The 24053-nt window shown below is 45.4% G+C and overlaps 1 protein-coding gene across 4 annotated transcripts in view; it reads right to left on the bottom strand.

The window, feature by feature from the left end:
* The window catches only part of MED27 (mediator complex subunit 27), a 217276-nt gene extending 197745 nt beyond the window's left edge, over positions 1 to 19531 (bottom strand). For 2 of the 4 annotated variants that reach the window (XM_011931178.1, XM_011931180.1), the window contains exons 1-2: positions 19292 to 19531; positions 17064 to 17208 (exon numbers count right to left, since the gene is read on the bottom strand). In XM_011931178.1, coding sequence (XP_011786568.1) covers positions 17064 to 17208; positions 19292 to 19494 — 348 coding nt within the window. In that variant the 5' untranslated portion in view covers positions 19495 to 19531. Of the gene's footprint in view, positions 1 to 12659; positions 13052 to 17063; positions 17209 to 19291 lie in introns of those variants that run through there. The other 2 variants (XM_011931181.1, XM_011931179.1) reach the window with 2 other exon arrangements.
* Positions 19532 to 24053: the final 4522 nt, after the last annotated feature.

Genomic DNA, 24053 nt, shown 5'->3' with positions numbered 1-24053 from the left:
AAAGTGTTTTAAACATTTCCCAGCTGGGCACAGTGGCTTATGCCTATAATCCCAGCACACTGGGAGGCTGGGACGGGCAGATCACTGAAGGTCAGGAGTTCAAGACCAGCCTGGCCAACACAGTGAGACCCCCGTCTCTACTAAAAATACAAAAATTAGCCGGGCATGGTGGCGGGTGCCTGTAATCTCAGCTACTCGGGAGGCTGAGGCAGGAGAATCGCTTGAACCCGGGAGGCGGAGGCTGCAGTGAGTGGAGATCACACCACTGAACTCCAGTCTGGGTGACAGAGAGAGACTCCATCTCAAAAAAAAAAAAAAAAAAATTCCCTTTTTTCTTTCAGAGGACAGTGTCTACCAGTTTTAACTTTCTTTTCATCTGCTGTCACCCTACAAGTAGCTCTTTCTTCATCAACTAATGTACTGATACAAGAGCCTTTCTGCATCTACAACCATTTCTCCGACACTAAAGGACACTTAAGGACAGCAAGGAGGGCAGCAAAAGGATGTGGGTGAAACCTTGAGGGATGGAGGTTGAACCTTAACTTCAGACATAAGTTCTCCAAATGAAAAGTAAGTCAGAGCTAAAAGGACCAACGGTGCCTTATTCACAGCACATTCCTGCAGGCCCTGTCCCTTAGGGCCAAGGAGTGGCTATGGGAGGGTATGTCTCACCCAGCAAAGTTAGAATTGGAGGTGATGCTAAGGTATAAAAACAACCGTACTTTAGACCTTTTGATTTTGGTTGTAAGATACTGCTTTTTACACTGACACTGCTAGTAGTTTGTAAGTGAAGTTGATGTGGCATACTTTCAAATTGTATTGTTTTAGTTTGAATGGTCTATAATAAACTTTTATAGAGCATAACATGTTAATCACTATAAAATTTGTTGTATTTTAAGAAGGGTCTAAACATTGTATTAATAAAATGCCTTGTTTACAAATCACTCCTGCCATCAACCTCATTTTACAGATCAGGAAACAGGAGTGAGTTGAACAACGTCACCAGTTACTAAAGGGCGGCAGCAGGGCTGGCACCCAGGCCACCCACTGGGCCCCAGAGCCCAGGCTTTGACCCCATACATCGCAGCTGCTCCTGGCTTGATGCAATGACAGGCATGTCCATGCTTCAGAAACTGTAAAGGCCTAAAATAAACATAAGGTGTCTCTATGACTTTCACTGTGTCCTTTCTTTGCCCTTTTCATAACTGCCTCAAAATAATCAGGATAATTTACCTTCTGTTTGTATCCCCAAACTAGTTTAAAAAAAGAAAAAAACAAGCCTTAATATGCATGCTCCTTCAGCAAGCCGAGCTGTGAGTGGAATGCATAAGGCCAATACGGACATCGCAGCAGCTGTGTGCTCTGGAGACACATGGGTTAGCAGTCATCTCCCACCATCCTCCAGAAAGGGGGCCTGGAATCCTACCTGTGCTGCTACCTCCTCTCAAAAATATGCTCAATTAAAGTGATCATATTGTCTTCAAAGACAATGAAGCTACTCATCTAACTGAAAGTGTTCTGTCAGTTTGTTTTCTTCTGCTGGACTTGCTAGATGTTGGAAATACAATGCGGAACAGGCCCATCTGGCCCCAGGCCCTGTCCAGGCAATCAGTACTTACACTCCAGCATGAATCAGGCCATGATGTGGGCAACACGGGAGTGGGAAAGTGGCCTGCGGAAGCACACAGGAGGGCTGCCTCGCCCCAACTTGGGGAGTTAGAAAAGACTCTCAAGTAACAAATACAGAAAAATGAAAACGTATTCGCCACGCATAAAGTGAGGTGGGCCCACCTGAACACGGCAACAGCTCAGGCAGTAGCATGGGCCAGCAGGTCGCATATGGTGACTCAAGGTGACTAAGTAGCAGAGCCGGGGTGCTATGGGAGCCAGACCTGGACCATAGCGAGCTACATGATGCAGTCTGTCTTCATCCTGGGCATCAGAAGGAGTCATCAATACATTTTTTTTTTTTCAGAGACAGGGTCTCACTCTGTCACTCAGGCTGGAGTACAGTGGGGTGATCACAGCTCACTACAGCCTCAAACTCCTGGGCTCAAGTGATCCTCCCACCTCAGCCTTCTGAGTAGCTGGGACTTAGATTATCGCATACCACCACACTTGGCTGATTTTTTCATTTTTTTTGTAGAGATGGAGTCTCACGATGTTGCCCAGATTGGTCTTGAACTCCTGGGCTCAAGCCGTCCTCAGCATCAGCTTCCCAAAGTGCTGGGATTACAGGTGTGAGTCACTGCACCCAGCCATCAATACATTTTCAGCAAGACAGTTATGTGATCAAACTTGCATTTTGAAAGGTCACTCTGACTATGTGGGAAAAGGACTAGGTGTAAGACAGGGCCGCCTGTGAGGAAGCTATTGCAAGTGTCCTAGTGACAGAAGATGGCCTGAAACAGGGTGGGAGTATTTGTTCATTCAGTTAGCAGCAAACTCATCAGTATCATCTGAGGAGATGGGAGATGCAGTCATTGGGAAGTGCCTTCCAGAGCACGCCAGGCTGCAGACAGTGACAATGTTCCCATCTGGGTTGCTTATGGGAGGCCTATAATAGGCCTTTTCCATTTTGCAACTCATAAGAATAAAGCAGTTCCCCCAGAAACCCCCTCAGCTAGCCAAGAGCTTTGAAATCCTCCTTAAAAGCAGTATGAACCCACCACTACGTGACTGAGAAGGACAACACTTCACTATCTGGAGGAAGTCTCAACAGGAAAAGCAACGTTCCCCACAAGACATCTCGCTAGGAAATTACCACGTTCCGGCTTTTTGAGCTGAGGTCCCCAAGTACAACGTTTTGGCCAAGGATTCCAACCAACTGCCAGCAGGATAATGTGGTTATGCTGTCTGAGCTACTGTGAAAATGCATTAAAATCTCAATGTTTGAGCTCATCCAAGCAATTAAAATTAACACGGACTGTTCTGTTTTAGACTGGGAAAAACAAGGGATAGAGGAATGTTGGCCTCCATAATCCTCTGCTAGTTTCTTAAACATTTTAAAGGCATTTGGAGCTGGTATGTATGCTATCCAAGCTGAGTCTGAAGAGAATCTAGTTAGGCAGGAACACCTCCATCGCTCAAGTGTTCAGGGGCAGGGGGAATGGCGGATGGGAGCTTGGGGTAATGAGAGAAAAACTTAGACCTACTGGGCGCCTACTATATGCCAGCCCGATCTAGGTGCATTCACCACCTGGAAAAAGGAGTGTCTTCAAAGCCATTTGGCAGGTGAAGTGGAAGAAACTTGGAGAGGATCTAAAGCACACAGAAACTATCATGGAGACACTGGAAGGAAAACGTACTTCCGCCTTGTCGCTAAACAAAGCTCTTCAATGGTCACTTCGTCATTTTCTGCTCACTAAGACATCAAGAATTCTGTCTATCTTGAAACTCGGGTGATTCCAATTCTCATCACAAACAACATGGATGATGTAGTATTTTGAATCAATGCATTCAATTCTGGGAAACATGCTGAATGCCAAGTGTGATTTTAAATGGCAAGGTAGATAAATCTTGCTATGACTGGATGACTGGATGAAGAGCAGGTGGGTGGTCGGACACACCAAGAGAATACAGAGCATCCGGGAACCCAGCATGCCCAGAGGAGGTGCTGAAGTCAGGGAATAAGGCCTGTCTCACACACAGCCAAAATCAGCCTTTGGGGATCTAGAGATGTAAACAGACCCAGTCCAAAATACAAGGAATAACAAATGTGTAGCTTCTTTGCTACAGAGTCACCAATACATATCTCAAAGAACATGTAGAAAGTTATCTCATGATAGAAACAGACCAACTGAGTCAGGTCTGAGGTTGATAGAACCCTAAAGCTGATTGAGTGGTTGCTTTTCCTCAATGGGCCAGAAATATAAGATATATAGTGTTCTCTTCCAATCAATGAGAATCCCTTAAAGTGAGCACAGCCTTAGGCTAGAAAAGGATAAAGGCAAACTGGTGCCAAGCCAAGGGCAAATAAGCCAGAAAGGGTATATTGCTAACAATACATCTGCATTTGCATTAAGTGTGGAGCAGAATTAAAATACACCATGCTATAAAAACTGGGCGATATTTAAGATACCAGCAAGATAAGATAAGATAAGATAGCAAGACAAAATTTCCTTCATGTTCAGACACTGCTTTAGGTAAGTTACATTTGCCGATTTAAGTCACCCGGCACTCTGTCATGTTCTGTTCTGACAGTAAGGACTGGTAAGCTGAGGCATTTAAGGCCACTGGTTAAGGAAAAAAAAAAAAGACAAGCAGTAGGGCCAGAAATTATTACTAAAACCAGGTGCTTTAGGCACTTTACTCCTCTGTTGACCAGGAAGGTGGGAACTTACTGGCTTCATTCACTGTGTTAGAACAGCACCTGGAATGCAGGAGGTGCTCAATAAATGCGTACTGACGGGATGCACTGGATAGTTCCTAGCAAAAAGCACACTATCCAAAAACACAGTTTGGAAATGATTAAGAATTAGCACACTGGTAGCAAGTGCGACCATCTTCTCACACGTTAATGCATATACACATTCAAAACCCACAGACTCTCACCCTTCAAAAGTTAACACATTTAGCGGCATCCAGAGAGAGCCAAGACCAGAACACACAGTGGTGGGAACTACTGATAAGTAATCAATAATCAGAGAAGCCTACTGACTAAAAATAACAGTGGTCTACCATAACCCTCCAGTGCTAAAACACACAGACACACACAAACAGGGAAAGGAAAAGAGCGGCGAGTATCTCATCTTATGAACCCAATGGGCGACCAAGTACAATCCCTGTTTAAAACAAAAAGGCGCAGGGGTGGTGCCTGTCTTGACACAGCCATTCTTTGGTGTCCCCTTCCACCCCGGTAAGGGGCTCCTGGGCAGTACCTTTCTCTTTCATGAGACGCCCTGCAAAGACGCCAGTGAGTTGCTCAGATCCCAACTTATCATAGCTAGAGGTTAACGCACACAAGGGTGCCTGCCGCTCCTGAATCTGAGAGGCCTGCAGCTGCCTTCCTCATAAAGGTCAGGGCAATTCCTCTAAGCTGTGTCCATGCCCGAGCTGGGCCCCACATGGCTGTCTGTGGATCATACCTGTCCCCAGTGATTCCCTTTGGTATATCATGTGGACAGACCACTGGTCCTGCTGTACCGATGGGGGCCACCCAGGGGGAAAAGTCAGTATCTTAATGGGCCTCAATGGTAGAAGAAACCTCTCTGCTTTTCTGGACATTCTACTGACATTCCCTTTTATAGCTGCCAAATACTGCTGGTCCCAGTTAGAGAGCTAGCAGCACGGCCTTGGACAAGTCACTCTCTATCAAATGAGATGTGATGCCCAACCTCGTCACCAAGGTCCCCTAACAGTCCAAGGAAGTACAGTCCCTGGAGTGTGCTTGGAAAGATGGCAGAGGAGCTGCTCAATTACGGCATGCCTGCTCTGTACTCAGAGCTAGGCATTCCAAGATGACTCCGGTCCCCACCCTGGAGAACGGGGCCAGACCCAGAGAGCAGGCAGCCACAGTGTGGTCAGCGTGACTGCCCAAAGGCTGTGGGGCAAAGCCGGCTGAGCTAAGCTCTGCTTGGTCGTCATCGAAGAGACATTTTAAGAGGGCTGGAGGAGAAAATGCATTCGCAAAAGTGCAAGGCATTCCAGGCGGAGGCATGGCGAGCAGCAGGGCACAGCTGACCTCTGCAGGCTCCTTGCAGCTGACCCGTGGTGCATCTCGCAGAGCAGCCACAGATGAGGCTGGAGGAGACTTCAGACACAGCCTCCAATCCCAGGGATGAAACAAGTTTGGCAATGTGATAAAAAGAGAACAAAGTTCTTGACTTCCCAGCAAGTACTAGATGAGCAAACCATCCCCTGTGTGATGTGAGGGTCTTAGGAAGTTCTCTTCATCTGGAGAGGTCAGCAAGGAAAAGCAGAAGCTGAGCCAAGACCCTGGGCAGGGACTGGCCCCAACAATAAGCCTCACCAAGCCCAAGAAACTGTGGTAAGCTGGTACCTCCCAAAACAAGTAAGTGACTACAGCAAAGGAAATGCAGAGAGCAAGTTCCAGAAGCCAAAGAAAAGTGCAGAGAACAGGAGGCAAAACAGATGCCCCAGCTCCCCTCCCGCACACAGGCCAGAAGTCCCGAGCCAGTGCAGAGAATCCCTAAGATTAGCACAGAGCGTAGTTTGGGAATCTTCTATTGCTAGAAAGAAAATGAAAAAAATAATAATAAAAATAAAAATAAAAGCGCATAGCAGCCAAAGAATTGGAGAGGAAGCCTCCTGGCACTCACTCCCAGGCCTCCTGCCTCTCAGTGCTCCTGCACCTGACAACAGCCACAACCAAAATCTGAAAAAGTTAAGGTGATGCAAACGAAGGCAGATGCAGAAGGAAAAGAAACCACAATCTAAAAATGACAGAGAAAGAGATTCAGAGGCTCCATTTTAACTCCATTCAAATACTGTTTTATTGCACACTTAGAAATCATTAATCCCAATAATGACCATTTATTAAATGCCACTGTGTGTTCAACCCTGAACTAGAAATTTGACATACATTTTCCAGTTAGATGCTTAGAACAGCCCTGTGAGATCAGCACCATGCCCGTTTCACAGTCCAGCAGGTGTTGGGTAACTGGCCCAAAGCCTCAGTGCTAATACAGGAGAAGCCTGATTCATCTTGCAGGGAAAACAGACAAGTAAAGGCAATCATGGGGTAAACACAGGGAACACCTAATTTGGATGCATCTCAAAGCCTGGCTTCCCAGAGGTGGTAACAACTAAGCTGAGACTTCAATGACTAAGAGTTTTCCACAGAAAGAAAGGAGGAGGAAGAACAAGTGCTAAGGCCCCAAGACGAAGAGATGATGGCCCCTTGGGGAACCGCAATTAATTCTGTAGACTAGAAGTGGCAATAAGAAGAAGAGCAGGGAAAGTGGGGAGAGAGGAAGCTGTGCACTAAAGTCTCCATAGACGAAATGCAGGATGTCTGGGTTCCATTTTCACATATGGACTCCAGTCCTCACCTCCCCCTACCAAAAAAGCAAGCAAACGTGGGGAGAGATGGGGAAATACATGCAACAAGTTTAGCAAAATGTTCTTTTTTCATTTTTTATTTTTATGAGACAGAGTCTTGCTCTCTGTCACCCAGGCTGGAGGGCAGTGGTGCGATCTCAGCTCACTGCAAGCTCCGCCTCCCAGGTTCACACCACTCTTCTGCCTCAGCCTCCCCAGTAGCTGGGACTACAGGTGCCCGCCACCACGCCCGGCTAATTTTTTGTATTTTTTAGTAGAGATGGAGTTTCACCATGTTAGCCAGGATGGCCTTGCTCTCCTGACCTCATGATCCGCCCACCTTGGCCTCCCAAGTGCTGGGATTATAGGCGTGAGCCACTGCGACCGGCCCAAAATGTTCTTCATGGTTGAAGCTAGGTCATTATTCTCTCACTTTTGTGTATATTTGAAATTTTGCATAATAAAAAGTTTTCATAATAAAAAGGGTTTCTTCCCCCTGCAAGAAGGGAGGGAGGAAACAAGCTAGAAGAACAACTGGTGCCAGACCATGATCACAACAACAGACCAGGTTGACGACAACAGACCACGACAACAGGCCTGCACTGGGACTGCTAACGGTCAACGGGTCATGTACAGACACTCCCCTTGGGCCACACACTCGCATGCAATATTCATGTCATCCTCACTGCTACCGTAAGAAGCAGGACTATTTGTGGCATTTTACAGATGAGGAAACTGAGGCGAGGTAAGCCGGCCAAAGGACTCGGGCTCCCGTGTATTATTACTAGAAAGCCTTCAGGCGCCAGCGAGGGAGCTGGAATTCATCCTAAGAGAGAGGGAGGAAATCACCGAAGAGTGACAAAATCAGATCTCTACGTTTTAAAGATCCCTCGAGAGCTGCAGAGTGGAAAATAGATTAGAAAGGGTAGACTACAGGCCAGAAACCAGTGGGGAGGCTGCGGCATTGCCCCGAGCAATAATGGAGGCCCGGGGAGAGGCAGCGGCAGTCAAGATGGAGAGGAAAGACCTGAGAGGCTGTGAAGAGGGGGAATGAATAGATTTGTCAGAGGGTGTGAGGGACAGGCAGAAGCGACGGATGACACCCAGGGATCTGGGCAGGTGGCTGGCTAAGGCATCCCACCACGAGAAGCGGGTTGGTGGTGGGGGTGAGGATTTCAGTTCTGGACTGCTTCAGTCTGAGAGGCCTGTGAGTCTCCAAGGGCAGCTGTCCAGCGGGGCCCTTTGATACATGGGTCTGGATGTCGGGGGAGGGAGCCAGCCTGGTGATGGAGTTGGATGTCACTGTGTGTGGCTGGCAAGTGCAGCCACAGAACAGATGAAATGGCCCAGAGAAGGGAGAGAAGCACTAATAACCCGGCGGCCTTCTCCCAGCCCAAACCACCATGAAGAGAGAAGACAGGAAAACGGGAGGCTTCTGTACATGTAATGATATGCTTCCTTCCCACCACCAATGTGCAATTTTGCATAAGGACAAATGACAGGAGACAATTTCCTTTCTACTTAACATTCCTGGAAGAGAAGACAAAATGCCCTTTATAGGCTCTGGTTACAATCTACAGAAGGCTCTGGACAGACCACACAAACCTGATCATCCCAGAAAAGGCTGATAGAAGAGAGTCAAGCAGGGAATCAGTGTGAGTCCCCACGGCCAGGGGCTCCCAGGGGGCAGGCTGACACACGTCCAGCAGCCTCTGCAGCCTCCCTGGGGCCGGCCAGTGAGCCTTCCAAAGACAGTTCCTGCTCTTTTACAGAAAAGAATGAGGGAGTCACAAACCTGATTCCAGGCAACAATAAAGTGACTATTTTCAGAAACCACAACTAATAAGTAGAACATAAAGACATGGAATTGGGCCAAAGCCTTGGGATAGAAACCCTTTCGAATGATAGGGGTATGGCTTGATTTTCAGTAACATTTACCCATGGTGTGTTACAAGAGGCGAATGCTGTCTGCGGAACCTTTGCAAGGTAATTTTCCACTAAAGTCCCTGGGGGCTGCTGCTCCACTCTGCACTCGGGGATATTCTGAGATGCTCTGGAGCATACACAAAGGCTGTGTGTACTTCAGAAACATTACTGGACTGGAGCTGAAGAGGTGGAAATACTCTCCATTCCTCGGATTACACTTTTGTTTCCATGACCACAGAAACGCACTGATGACTCCGATGAACCTCTGCAGGGCAGAGCTGGAAGGGACTGAAGAGATCACCCAGCCCAACCCTTCATCCTACCGACAAGGAAGCTGCAACCCAGGCGGGGAAAGCCACTGGCATGAGGCCACAGAGCAGGACAGTGGACGGCCGAGACTGAACAGTGCTCTCTAGAATGCTCCGTCCAGAGTTCTCCTGACCACACACCGCCAGGCGCAGCTTTACCGTTCATATTAAAATGAGCAAGAATAAAGGACAGTCGCTGCAAGCGTGCCACACTGGACACCGGCCTAGGTCCCTCAAATGTGCTCAATGCCTTAGTCCCCACAACAGCCCTGGAAGGTGGAAGCTACTGTTATCCACATTGAACTGATGAAGAGGCTGAGGCAAAGGCACATTCTGCAACTCATTCCAAATGAGAAAGCTGGGAAAAGGGGGATGAGGATTGAGACCCAGTGAAGTCTGACTCCAGAGCTCTGCTGATAACAAGCACCCAGTTTACAACCTGGAGAGAATCCAAATGTTCTAAATTAGCCTTTGTGTTCAGATATCGTCCTCAAGAAACAGAGCTTGCCGAGCATGGTGGCTCACGCCTGTAATCCCAGCACTTTGGGAGGCCAAGGCGGGAGGATGACTTAAACCTAGGAATTTGAAACCAGCCTGGGCAATATAGTGAGACCCCATCTCTACAAAAAATTTAAAAATTAGCTGGGCGTGGGTGTGCATACTTGTAGTCCCTGCTACTTGGGGGGCTGACGCAGGAAGATCTCTTGAGCCCATAAGGCTGAAGTTGCAGTGAACCATGACTGTGCCACTGTACTTCAGCCTGGGCAACAGAGCAAGACCCTGTCTCAAAAAAAAGGCTAAAAATCCCAGACTGGCCCACAGGACCTTTCCCACCAGGTGAGAAGACGATAAAACAGATCTGATTTCCTAGGTCTCACTGAGTCCCAAGGTGAGAAGAGTCCCCTTTGGTGTGCACAAATGTCCGCCTGGGGCCGAACACGCCCTTCTCACCTCCTCTCCACAGTCCTCCCACTACTCCTGTGGTTTGTCCCCAGGACTCTTGCCCTGCCTTTACCGCCCCTCGATTCCCACACCCCCCACCAAATCCCCAATCCCTTACCTCCACCCCCAGGTTCTGTGAGGAAAGAATTGCCCCCCAACACATTAATTCATATTAATGTGTGAATTGCTGTCTCAGTGGAAAAGGTGCTGATTATCCAACAGAATCTCCAATGTGAAGAACTTCAGGAGAATACCAAAGTCAGGTGTGGGAGGCCTGGTGAGGGAGCAGAAGCCACTGGAAAATGGGCCACCACTGCCTGGAATCTGTCCTCAGCATTGTCTTAAGACAATAATAGCAGCCGCTGGAGAGTACTGACTCTGTACTAGGTTAAGTGCTTTACTTGTATCACCTCATTTAGTCCTCATAACACCTTTCTGAGGTGGGTACAATTATCATTCCCATCTTAGAGAATACAGCACTGAAGCACAGAGAGGTGAGCTTCACGGCTGTTAGGTAACACAGCATGCGAGCCAGAGTGGTCAGGCTCTGGAGCCTATGCTCTGAACCACTGAGTAACACCACCACTCGATAAACGAGTACACACGCATATGAGTAATGCACACCCCATGAATGAGCACACACACAAGTAACACACACCCCATAAGTACAAACGCATACGAGTAACACTCCATGAGCACACATGCATATGAGTAGTGCACACCTCATGGACGAGCACGCCAAGCAGACGAGTAACCCATGCCCCATGAACAAGTACACACGCATACAAGTAACCCACACTGCACGAAGGAACACGCACATGAGTAACCCACGCACCTGAATGAGCACATATGCATACAAGTAACACGTGTCCAGGAACGAGCACACATGCATACGAGTAACACACGCCCCATGGTGAGTACACACATACATGCACCCCATCAACAAGCACACACACACACGCACGCATAACACGCACCCCACAGACAGGCACACACACATACGAGTAACACACACCCCATAAATGAGTACACAGGCATATGAGTAACACGCAATCCATGAGTACATGGGCCCAGAAGTAATGCACGCCCCATAAATGAGCACACATGAGTATGCATAACACGCACCCCGTGAACACGCACACAGGAGTATGCATAACACACACCCCATAAATGAGTACACAGGCATATGAGTGACACGCAATCCATGAGTACACGTGCATACAAGTAACACACATTCCATAAACGAGTACATATGCATGAGTACCATGCATTCCATAAATGAGAACACACATGTGTACTATCACTATGCCTGGTCATTGTAACCACCATTTACTTAGCACTTACTATGTGTGAGTTATCCGAAGACATTTGATGCGCATTATCTCAATCTTCGCTTCAACCCTATGACACAAATACTAGTATTATCCCCACTCTACAGATGAGGAAACTGATACTCAAAAAGAATTTTTTCCCTTGTATCAAGGGTTGTGAGCTCAAGTATAAGCACAGAGCTGGATCAGAACTCAGGTAGTCTTGACTCCAGAACTCACATCTAGGTTTTTATATTTTTGATATACCTTCTTGACTTCTGAATCCTACCATATATCTAGCTGTCCAGGAGACTGGCTGAATTTCATTGTTTTCTCTGGTTGGTTGTTCTTTTCATAATGGCTCCCACGGTATCCAAGGTTTGCAGGTGGGGAGGGAGGAGGAGCGTGTAGGGTGCAAGGCTAACCAGAGCAGTCTATACCACAGCCCAACCCACTATGCTAGCAAATTCATTTTGAGTGATGGGGCGCTACACAGGTTAGATTTAGGTGAAAGAACACCTTCGCTAATAAAAGGACAATCCAGAAGGGTGCTCAATCCTAAAGTCATGATGATTAAACTTTGAGGGGCATTTAAGTCATTTTCTTTCCTATTACATTCTGAATGAATCTGTGTTCCCTGAACATGTAGCAGCTATATGGAGAGAAGAATGAATCAGGGGTGGGCCTGGTGGGAAGGAAAACACGAGCAGAAATTGGTTATAGGTAACTCACAAAGTAGGATAACCCTAAGAGGCTGGTGGAGTTGACTTTCCTCTTCCCAGACAGTTTTCACATTGCTGCCAAAATGGCAGCTGCCACAGAACACCTGACATCAGGTGCAGCAGCTCAAATTAGCCTGACTCAGGCAACTCCAAAAAACTTCCACCAAGTCCCATTAGAAGGGCACACCAGGTGACAGATGATGTGGATAAAAATGCTACAATCAGCCTTCAAAGAGTTTATCATCAGTTCACCCAATGACCTCACCCTGGCCTTCCAAATGACCCCCAGCCCTGGCCTCCATCATAAGATCTCCAAATTTCCTCCCATCTGCAAGCACCACAACTGGCTTTCTCAGTAATGGCTGAAAATGGAAATGCCCTCATTGTACTTCATCAAAAATACAAGCAAGCAAACCACAAAAGGGTTGTAAATTAAAAATTCAACAGAAAATGCTTCGATTCATTTATTCTTTCATTCACTCAGCGAATCTTCACTGAATGATTACAGTGTACCAGGCGCCTCGCTAGGTGCTGGGGACTCCCAGCAAGGAACAAGACGGACATGGTGTCTCTCCCCTGGGCCTTATAGTTTACCCTTAAAAGAGGACGGAGTCCATAAAGGAAAGGCTCTGCGTTGCAACGTAAAACGATTCCAACCCTGTTAGTTCTGTGATGCAAAAACAGAAAAGAGCGCCTTCAGAGATAGATGTGAGAAGTGAACTTTGCAATAACTTAGTCATTAAGCAACTGGATTCTGATAAGAACGGTTCCGGAAGGCAGGACGGAGGAAATGTCTTCAGACTTTTCAATGGAATATTCTTGGAATAGAAAGCTGCTCTTTCTATAATAAAAAATCAAACATAAAAAAAAAAAAAAGGTAGCAGCAGCACCTCGCTCTGGGCCCATTTCCCAAGCCCAGTAAAAAGTGACACTTCTGGGGTCTTTGCAGCTTCAGATGTCGCCAGGGAAAGGCGGACGTCTTAGTCTGCTTTTCCAGGCAAATATACAAGTAGCCTGCCATAAACAAATAAAAAAAAATAAAAGCCAGAAATAAAAGCCTGGTGACAGGATGCCAGAAACCTTCAAAAGGGGACCTTCAGAATAAGTTCAGGTTAACTCTCCGCATCTCTGAACATAATAAGCACTATCAAGTCTACATTGACTATTTTACAGCAAGGACAGCGTTGATGCCAATTATTTTTTGCCCTCGTCAAGAGAGCTTGTCATCCTTCTCAGAACAATTATCTATAGGTGCATAATAGTGAAAAGCTGCATTCTTCCCCCAATTCAGTATGGGAAAAGTGCTGCTCACAGCAATTTGACATCATTCCATTAGATGAGATTAATTTTTAAACGTGTTATTCTAACAATTATGCCAAGTACCATGTAATTAATATTCCAACTGACTTTACAAAAATTACAAAATCCCCTAAAGAAAATAATTAGTCATTAGGCATGAACGAGACTTTTTTAGAGCCAACAGCACATAAAACAGAAAGTTCATCTCATAATGGGTGGGTATCAAAGCCTTTCTCATATGTCCTTCAATTCTTAGCCAATAGCGCATAGAGCTGACATTGGCAAGTTACCCCAAACTTCACTTAACACATTAACTCACTTACTGGTTTAAACTCTTTGAGGGTAAAATGATGAACGATGAAAGCTTTAGCAATTAAAAAGCTCCTTTCATTTGTAGGAAAGGCAAGATAAACACATATAATTAATTATTTGCTTCTTCCATGTCCCCAGCTGGAAATTAGAGTACTGGCTTATTTCTTGAGGCTACTTCTTGTGTTTATTAAAGAAATGTATATAGGCTTCCTCATCCTTGTTTTCCCACTTTTCTTTCAGGGTTTTGTGTATTCTTATAATCTATTTTAAATCCCTTGTAGAAAAAGGTAAGGTATAAACAAGTAATAGTCGCACAGGACGTTATCTGCTATAATAGAAATAAAAAACATGTTTTCCTTGCCACCCTCTTCTGAATAATTGGCAGTCACTGCCTAGTGCCAGAACAGAGAGTTGCAAGGATTCTAAGCCAATATACACACAGCCTCAGCAGGGAAGAAGGCAATGGTTGATTACTGATGTCTGCCCTAGAAAGAGCAATAGGTTAAGAATCCAGGTACCATGTATTTGCCATCTCCACCCTTTGATAAATCACTAAAAATTAGAAAAATACATACAGATTCATGAATAAAATATAATGTGAATTGTTTCCAGGATGCAAGTAAACGGGGAAAAAAAATGTTTTCTACAGTTGAAAACCTTAAGCAAAACTGGACTAAAACATCAAGTTTTGAGGAAAGAATATTGAATCAGGTCAGGAAACCCAAATTCTGGTCTAGCTTGGGGAGCTGTAAATAGGTCAGTTCACTGGGCCTCAGTTTGCTCACCTCTAAAATAAGGGGCTGAGTCTCTTAACTGTTCTCTCGTGCTGGTGAAAGAACATAGCTCCTTTCCAGGAGCCGAACCTCAGCAGGCCGAGGACATGGCTGCAGCCTCGACACCCCCTCACATTGCTCATAGGAGATTTATAATCTGGGATAAATGCATACAGATATTTTTAACCTGTAGCATTTCCAGCACAAGAAGTTCCACATACATAATACATAACATTTCTTTTCCTTAATACAACCTATTTTCCACTGTGGGGCAAGGGTAGAGGTTGAAGTAGGAACTTCTTTTTTTTTTTTGAGACGGAGTCTCGCTCTGTCACCCAGGCTGGAGTGCAGTGCTGTGATCTCGGCTCACAGCAAGCTCCGCCTTCCAATTCACGCCATTCTCCTGCCTCAGCCTCCCGAGTAGCTGGGACTACAGGCACCCACCACTATGCCCGGCTAATTTTTTTTATATTTTTAGTAGAGACAGGGTTTCACCGTGGTCTTGATCTCCTGACCTCATGATCTGCCCGCCTTGGCCTCCCAAAGTGCTGGGATTACAGGCGTGAGCCACCGTGCCCGGCCGAAGTAGAAACTTCTAATAGCGGAACAATTCAGTGATTAAACTACCTTCATTCAAAAATTCAGTGTCATCACTTCAACGTAAGACTAGTCATTTCCATGAAGTGTCCCACTCACTCATGGTTTTGAGATCAGCCTGAATCTTCCCACCACTGAACAGTCCTTCTCACTGTACCCTATTTCGAGAACTTTACCCACAGGATACATCAACATGGCTTCCTTTTCCAAACACCTATCTGTGTAGAGCTGGAACAGTCCCACGTCTGGCCTAGAAAAACTGCAACAGACATCTGTGATTTCTTTATCTGCCCTGCATCCATCCCTTCTGGGAACTCCCTCTCTCCCAACTCCAAGGAGCCCCATTTCCTGTGTTTCAGGTGCTCTGAGCTGAGGATCCCACCGATGGATGCAATGAACCATCTCAGAGGGCACCTATCAAGTTTGGGCCAGAATCCTTTTTCAGAGCCTGACATGGACACTGGGAGGTCACCAGGTATAAGAACTATGTATACCCACAACTGCTGAGCCATGTTTTTTACCCCTTGGAGAGCATCAGCCCAAGAAAGGAAAGCAGTCTCTAGAGAGGGCAGGCGAGTGACGCTCCTGCCACACCACCCACGCACCCTGATCCTCCTGAGCTCAGTCACAGACAAGTAACTCCCTGAACATTTTAGTTCCTTGAACCAGTGAAGTCCCCCCATGCCTTTTTTTTTTTTTTTTTTTGGCTAAATCTAGACCCAGTTGGGTTTCTGTCACTGGCAGCCCAGAGTTTTGGGGAAAGGCCTTACAGGCTACATGTAAGCATTCGAGGTTCAAGTTCTTTCTTTAGTAACCCATGATAAATCACCTTCCTAAATCACAAATGCAGCTCCCAGGGTTCCCCTTCAAACCAAAGAATACTAAAACACCCTCAAAGAGAAATTCAAAGAAAAAATTCTGCACACCAGGAAAACTCTCAAGGTTTATCTCTTATCCAAGACCTAAGGAGAAAAAAACCACTGAAAAGAGGAAAATGCCAATGGATTACTGGAGGGGGCACAACCCTGCATACAGTTAAACAACTAACAATTCTAACAATTATTCAAAGAGGCAGCACAGTATAATAAAAAAGCTTCCAAAATCATTCCTAAAGTATATATATATTCTAGTTCCCTATCAATATAAAAAGCCCGTACACACATGCACGCCACAACACATAGCACCCAAACAAAAGGAACTTGTTCATTAACAAACGAACTGTTTCCAGATTCATGAGCCTAACTGTTTCTGTTATTTTTCAACTACAGTTTAGTTTTCCACTTAAAGCTGTCGTAGGGTCTCTGCCACAGGCCTGCCTGCTGAAAGAAATCATGAATATCAAACTCTACAGAGCATGTTAAGAAAAATCTCCCTTAGGTGGCATCTAAGTAATTAGAGAGTCATCTAACAAACAGTATTATAGTCATGCTCATCCATCTGTGACAGAGGACAAGACAAGTCAAGAACATAATGTTCGCAGCTAAACATTTAGACACCTCCTGGGGGACACAGATTCCTCTGTGAACCTGATGAAAGCTAGGAAGCCTTCCCCAGATACACATGCACATACCACAACATGCTGCATATAATTTTAAGGGGTTCATGAGAGTTGCTCCCTATACCCGGTCTCCAGGTTAAATACACCTGAGTTAGAATTTTTAATATGTAATCACCTAAGCATCATGAATCCCCAAAGACTTCAAAGGACTACAAAATAGATTACAGAAAAATTCTACAACTTCCAACTCTATAACCCCATGCTGAATCAAGAACATAACAAGCAATAAAAACTTACTCTTGCTTTCTGCATTTATGGAATATAAGAAAACTTGGCTTTCCATATATTAGCTCTATTTATTACATCTCCCTTACCTTGTTTGACCATTTATATGCTTGAAGGAGTTGACTATAGAGAGGAGTTTTGTCCTGCACAGGATCCAGGCTTAACAGCCCACTGTTATGAAGAGGATGGTTCTCAGATGGCTTGCCTACCAGATTGCTCAGACGTTCCAGCTCACTGAAAAGCAAAGAGATAAGGCAAATAAACCTAAGCCCACTTACACTCCAAGGTAAAGCCAACCCCCAGGATCAAAGACTGCTCTTCAAACCATCCATCAGAAGTCCCTTAAGAAGAAACAGTTTTTGAAAGGTTAAAAAATATTTGGGGCACTTAAAAAAAACAAAAACAAAAAAACAAACAAACAAAACCCTAAATGAGAGTTTATCTGACTTTAAAACAGAGCTTCCTGGTGCCATTCCAAAGGAGGAAAAAAACATAAGGGCACAAGAATCAATAAGACTCCCACAATCAGAATTGAACAGCTCAAATTCATCTCTGCAGTGGGGACGAGACTTTCTGGAATTTTGAAATGTGGCATAACACGGCCTCTCACTAAGCGTTTTCAGACCCACGTGCAGATCATTACACTTGGCAGAACAGCAAGTACCTGAATAAATGATTATTTATCATTCACATAGGGATAGATTTGTACGTGATGCTTCACAGATGGCAAAACTTAACAAAACAAAGAAGAGACAAAATAAACAAATGGAATGGGAAGACACCACCGAGGGGGCTGTGTCAAACACACTTCAGTCTAGCAGGAAAACCCTCGAGAAGCTTGGGAAAGCGAGCCAACAAGAGCACATTCCAGGAGTACGTTCTGAGGGGCCAGTCCCAAACTGCCAACAAAAGACTCTCTAGGAACAGCTTCTTATGCCACATTCATTTTGGAATCATCAGCCACCTTCTTCTTGGCACTACTGTACAAAGATTTAAGACGGCAAAGGGATAATGTCAGCACTCTTAAAGTTTCTATTTAAAATGGTGAAGGGTTATAATATCCTGAACATTACAAAGGAAAGTAACTCGGAGAGAAAATGGAAAGAAAATAGAAGGTAGGAAAGAATAGCCAGTGCATCCCCCAAAGCAGGGAAAGTATTAACTGGTGCTCGGCGCTGTGCCAGAGAACAGCAAGCGGATGTGGGCGTTGAGGAGGGGTGTGTGATTTATGGCAACTACTTGGGGGAAAACAAAAAGGCACCCATCATTTGGCCACCTCCTCCACCTCCTCCTCCATCCTACCTCCTCTTTCCATCTGGTTACTAAGGAGACCAAGTTGAAAAAACAAAAATCCAACCAGTCCAGAAATCAAAGGATGACTAGCTCACCAAATGCTTTCCCCTACTCAGGTCAGTTCTGAGAAGTAAAAGGCAAAAATCCTGAAATTCTAACTTTCCTGGGAAGGACTGACTCTCTTATAAAAGAGAAGGCAAGTTCAGGACCTAAGCAATCAAGAAGTGCCGACTATGTGCCAGGCCCTTTGCAAACATCCTCTCATTTAATTCCTACAACACTTGTAAAGTATAAGTGAAGAAGGTGCTTTGTAAGAAAGACTAGGAAAAGTGGAATCCTTAACCCTAAAAGACTACAAATTAAGAAGCAGGGGCGTTAAGCATAAGTAAGTAAACTGGTTAGGAGACTGAAAATTAGGTCTCTACTGCGGAAGGAACTGAACAGGAGCAGTGAGAGTGGGAGTGAGGAAACTGATCAGGTGGTTTGGGAGAGGGTAGGGGAAAGGGGGAAGATAGCTCAAGGCCTGGTCTGTTTCGTCGTGGTTGCCGGTGGGTGGTGGTGGTGGAACTGATGAAGTCCAAGTTCAGGGCCAGGGAACTGGGGCTAATCAGATCGGGTGCACTTGGGTTTGGAGCGGACTGATCAGGTCCTGTCTGTACTATCACTACATTCGGATCAGACGTGATGGGGCACAGAGGGCCTACAGGTGAGAAACCTGCCAAGCTCAGAGAAGCGGAACTTCATAGGAAGAGCATGCCTCCTTGTCAGGAATGGAACTGCCACAGAAGAGGTCGAGGATGGCTGGAGACAAACAGGACCAGGAGGCCAGGAGAAGCGAGACGAGAAAGCGGGCATGGTGATAAGGTGTCCCTGAGAGGCAGGCAGAGGCTTGGAGAGCACGAAGAGAAAGAACGGGGATCAAGGGAAATGGAGAACAGCCCCTGCCTGGGAAGACTCGAGCGACGTAGGGACAGGGTCGGAGCGGGACCGGTCCCCGACCCCGGCCCCTGCAGCCGGTACCTACTTGAGGTCCCGGTTGACCGAATGTAAGTTGTCCTGGAAGTGCGCAATGAAGGCCTTCTCCCGGCCCTCCAGCGTCTCCTTGTTCCGCATCCCATCCTTCAGGCAGTCGAACACCCTGCTCACGCTGGAGCGCAGTGCCTGGATGGCACTAATGGCCTGGGAAAAGGCCTCCAGGTTCACACTGACATTTATCACGTCCGCCATGTTGCCGCCGCCACAGCAGCTCTCCAAAGCCGGCTTTGCCAGCAAAAAGCCGCGCTCGCTGATGACGTAACTCCGAAGCCCTCTGGGAAATGCAGTTCGCGCGGGGCTACCCAGAAAGCACTTTCGAAAAAGGGTTTCCCCTTGAGCTAAACTAATGCGTGGGCAGGAAAATGATTTTTCTCAACTTGGGGAAGTTAGGTTGCACTCTCAGTTTGTTTCATGGTAACAAAGAAATACAGAAAGTTCCCGCATTTCTCCAAACTTGCATTCTGGGGAATCATAGGGAAAAGAATTGCTCAGAGCAATAGTGTAGAAAGGAAAGGAGCGTAGCCCATTCAATAAAATGAGTCCATATTCATAAATAAAGGGGGGAGAAGGGAAGTTTCTTCTTTCCAGTAGAATGCCAACTCATAAACGCAGAAAGAGTGATGGAATTAGAACATTGTCATTTGACAACCATTAGAATAATTGATTCAGATAGAAATCGATGGATGCTAACAGTAGTGGGTGAAAGTGTCAGAAAAATAACAGGTTTTTCAGGTAATCTCAAAGTATTGTCCCCCAAGATGCTTATTAATTAAGAAGAGGAAAATAATGATCCAGAGATTCCACTTCTGGGCGCATACCCAAAAGAAGTGAAAGCAGGGACTCAATACTTGTACACATGTTCATAACAGCATTATTCACCAAATAGCCAAAAGGCAGGGGCAACCCAAGTGTCCATAAACTGATGAATAAGCAAAGTGTGATATTGGCATACAACGAAATATTCTTCAGGCTTAAGCAAGAAAATTCTGACATATGCTATCTGGAGGAAACTTGAAGACATTATTGTAAGTGAAATAAGTCAGTCACAAAAAGACAAAATTCGGTGTGACTCCACTTGTAAGAGGTGCTTAGAGTAGTCAAAATGTTAGAGACAGAAAGTAGAATGGTAGCTGGTTTACAGTGAAGCACACACCTCTGAAAATAACATACATAGCACAGAGGTTGTGGAAGAAAGAGAAGGTTTGGGATTTAAACAAAACCATTTTGGCCAAATCTGGCTTTATGGAAAAATTCAATGTCTCTTTGTCCTGTTGGCTATAGACAGGTTTCTGAAAATTTATTACCTTTTTATCAAAGGGAACCTGCCCAAGTCCTCATGTTCTTTCCTTAGAGGAGCTGGGGTTGCATAGCTTGGAGCATAGAAGAGCAGGAGGTAGGTCATGATTGTCACCTTCAACTCACCTTCATGTCAACCCAAGACAAGAGTCGTCCTTGGTTAACTAGTGGCAATAACAAGAACCAGTTGTAGGAAAGCTGTAGAGAGGAAGATTTCAGCATAATATTGCAAAGGGCCACCTTTAAGTTTGTACTTAAAGAGTACAGACTTGGAAAAGTTTTACAGCTGGATGGTGGTGATGGCTGTTCAACAATGTGATTGTACTTAATGCCACAGAACTGGACACTTAAAAACAGTGAAAATGGTTAATTTTATGTCATGCATATTTACCAAAAATTTTAAACAATTCATTAACGTAAAAATAAGGGGGGGATGGATAGTGACTTAAGAGTGACTTCACAGTGGAGAAACATGGCAGACACCAGCTTAACCAAAAGGCCAAGGTCAGCATCACCAGTGATGGGACATGTTGTGCACCTCCTGGTACAATGCACTGGAAAGAGCACAACATGACCTCCGTGATATTCTTGCCAGCAGTGCATAACCTGAATCTAATCAGGACATCAGTAGAACTCAAACTGAAAAACATGACAAAAGTAACGGACTGACCTGTACTTTTTCAAGAAATATCTGTGTCAGGCCAGACACAGTGGCTCACACTTGTAATCCCAGCACTTTGGGAGGCCAACATGGGTGGATCATTTGAAGTCAGGAGTTCGGGACCAGCCTGGCCAACATGGTGAAACCCCATCTCTACTAAAAATACAAAAAATTAACTGGGCTTGGTAGTGGGCGCCTGTAATCCCAACTACTCGGGAGGCTAAGGCAGGAAAATTGCTTGAACCTAGGAAGTGGAGATTGCAGTGAGCCAAGGTTGCTGTGTCATTGCACTCCAGCCTGGGTAACAAGAGCGAGACTCAGTCTCAAAAAAAAAAAAAAAAGTTATATATATATGTCTATATCTGTGTCCTGAAAGACAAAGAAGGCTGAGAAATTCTTCCGGATTAGGCCGTGCACGGTGGCTCACGCCTGTAATCCCAGCACTTTGGGAGGCCGAGGCGGGCGGATCACAAGGTCAGGAAATGGAGACCATCCTGGCTAACACGGTGAAACCCCGTCTCTACTAAAAATATAAAAAATTAGCCGGGCGCGGTGGCGGGCGCCTGTAGTCCCAGCTACTCGGGAGGCTGAGGCAGGAGAATGGCTTGAACCTGGGAGGCGGAGTTTGCAGTGAGCCGAGATCGCGCCACTGCAGTCCGGCCTGGGCGACAGAGCGAGACTTCCATCTCAAAAAAAAAAAAAGAAAGAAAAATTCTTCTGGATTAAAAGACACCAAAGAGATGTGACAGCCGAGTGCAATGTGTGAGCTAGGATTTTCTTTTGCTGATATGATTGGGACAATTGGTGAAATACGAGTAAGATCTGTAGATGAGTTAATAGTATTTTATCAATGATTGCATTGGTCTGTTCTTAAACTGCTATAAAGAAATATCTGAGACTAGGCAATTTATAAAGAAAACAGGTCTAACTGGCTCATGGTTCTGCAGGTTGTACAAGTACCATGGCTGGAGAGGCCCCAGGATGCTTTCAATTATGGCTTAAGATGAGGGGAAGCAGAGGCATCTTACGTGAGTAGAGAGTGAACAAGAAGGAAGTGCCACACAGTTTTTAACAACCAGATCTCGTGAGAACTAAACAACCAGATCTCGTGAGAACTCACTCACTATCGCTAGAACAGCAAGGGGGAAATCTGCCTCCATGATCCATCCGCCTCCATGATCCAATTACCTCCTATCAGGCCCCTTCTCCAACACTGGGGACTACGATTTGACATGAGATTGGAATGGGACACAGAGCCAAACCATATCATTGACAATTTCATGATTTTGTTCATTGTATTGTGGTTACGGAAGAGGATGTCTTTGTTTTAGGGGAAATATACCCTGAAGAGAGAAAAGAGCATCATTATGTCTACATGAAAAAGAAAATAAAATGAATGTATTCCGAGAGAGAAGGAAAAAGCAGATGTGGTAAAATGTCAACAGACACGGAATCTGGGTAAAATGTATACAGGCATACTTTGTATTATTCTTGCAAGTTTGAAATTATGTCAAAATAAGTTGCTTTAAATGGCAATCCAGGCCAGGAGCAGTGGCTCACACCTGTAATCCCAGCACTTTTGGAGGCTGAGGCAGGAGGATCACCTGAAGTTGGGAGTTTGAGACCAGCCTGACCAACATGGAGAAACCCCATCTCTACTAAAAATACAAAATTCGCCAGGTGTGGTGGTGCATGCCTGTAATCCCAGCTACTCAGAAGCCTGAGGCAGGAGAACCGCTTGAATCCTGGAGGCAGAGGTTGCTGTGAGCCGAGGTCATGCCATTGCACTCCAACCTGGGCAACAAGAGTGAAACTCCGTCTCAAAAAAAAAAAAAAAGCCATCTTTAAGATGCAGGGAAAGTCTAAACCACCATCTAGATGGTAAGAAAAATCTTCAGTTCAGCCAGGCTATGCTGACAAGGATTTGAAATTGGGTAGTTCACCTCAATTCCACCTCCTTAATAACTCCCCGCTTCCTGGCCAAGTACGGTGGCTCACGCTTGTAATCCCAGCACTTTGGGAGGCTGAGGAGAGCGGATCACTTGAGGTCAGGAGTTTGAGACCAGCCTGGCCAACATGGTGAAACCCTGTCTTTACTAAAACATACAAAACTTAGCCGGGCGTGCACAAAACTTAGTCAGGTGTGGTGGCATGTGCCTGTAATCCCAGCTACTCGGAAGGCTGAGGCAGGAGAATCGCTTGAACCCAGGAGAGGGAGGTTGCAGCCAGCTAAGATTGTGCCATTGCACTCCAGTCTGGGCAACAGAGCGAGACTCTGTCTCAAAAAAATTCACCACTTCCTCCTAACCTGACCTCACCACCTCGGTTCAATTCCTCTAGTTCTGGAAACACAAAGGTGAATTCTGCTAAGAAACTGGGCCCTGACAAACCAACTATTAAACACTATTTAAATTAATTAATTGTCTCATGCAAGAAAGCTGTTTTGTCTTGAGATTATATAGTTGCTTCCATTTCCTGACATCTAGCTCACCTTTACGGTGTGGTCATTTATAGCTTTTCTTAAGGGAAAGGATGAAGATAGCAGGAAACTTCTAGCTGTGGAGTTTAACAAGTTTTTGAACCTCCCTGAATCTGTTTCCTTGTCTATAAAACAGGACTGGTAATAATACGTATCTTCATAAAATAGCTATGAGGTTTAATAACACCTTGCAGGTAAAGCTTTTGAAATAATGTTTGGTAAATAATAAATACTCAGAAAAGCATAGCTGTTGGGAGAAGATGTTTATGACTTATGCTTCTCATCCCACTGAGAATTCTTTACATAGACTCAAGC

This window comes from Colobus angolensis, unplaced genomic scaffold, assembly GCF_000951035.1.
Source record: "Colobus angolensis palliatus isolate OR3802 unplaced genomic scaffold, Cang.pa_1.0 Scaffold9, whole genome shotgun sequence".
Taxonomy (NCBI): Eukaryota; Metazoa; Chordata; class Mammalia; order Primates; family Cercopithecidae; genus Colobus; species Colobus angolensis.
The sequence above is the reverse complement of the archived record's forward strand: the minus strand, read 5'-3'. Positions and strand labels throughout refer to the sequence as shown.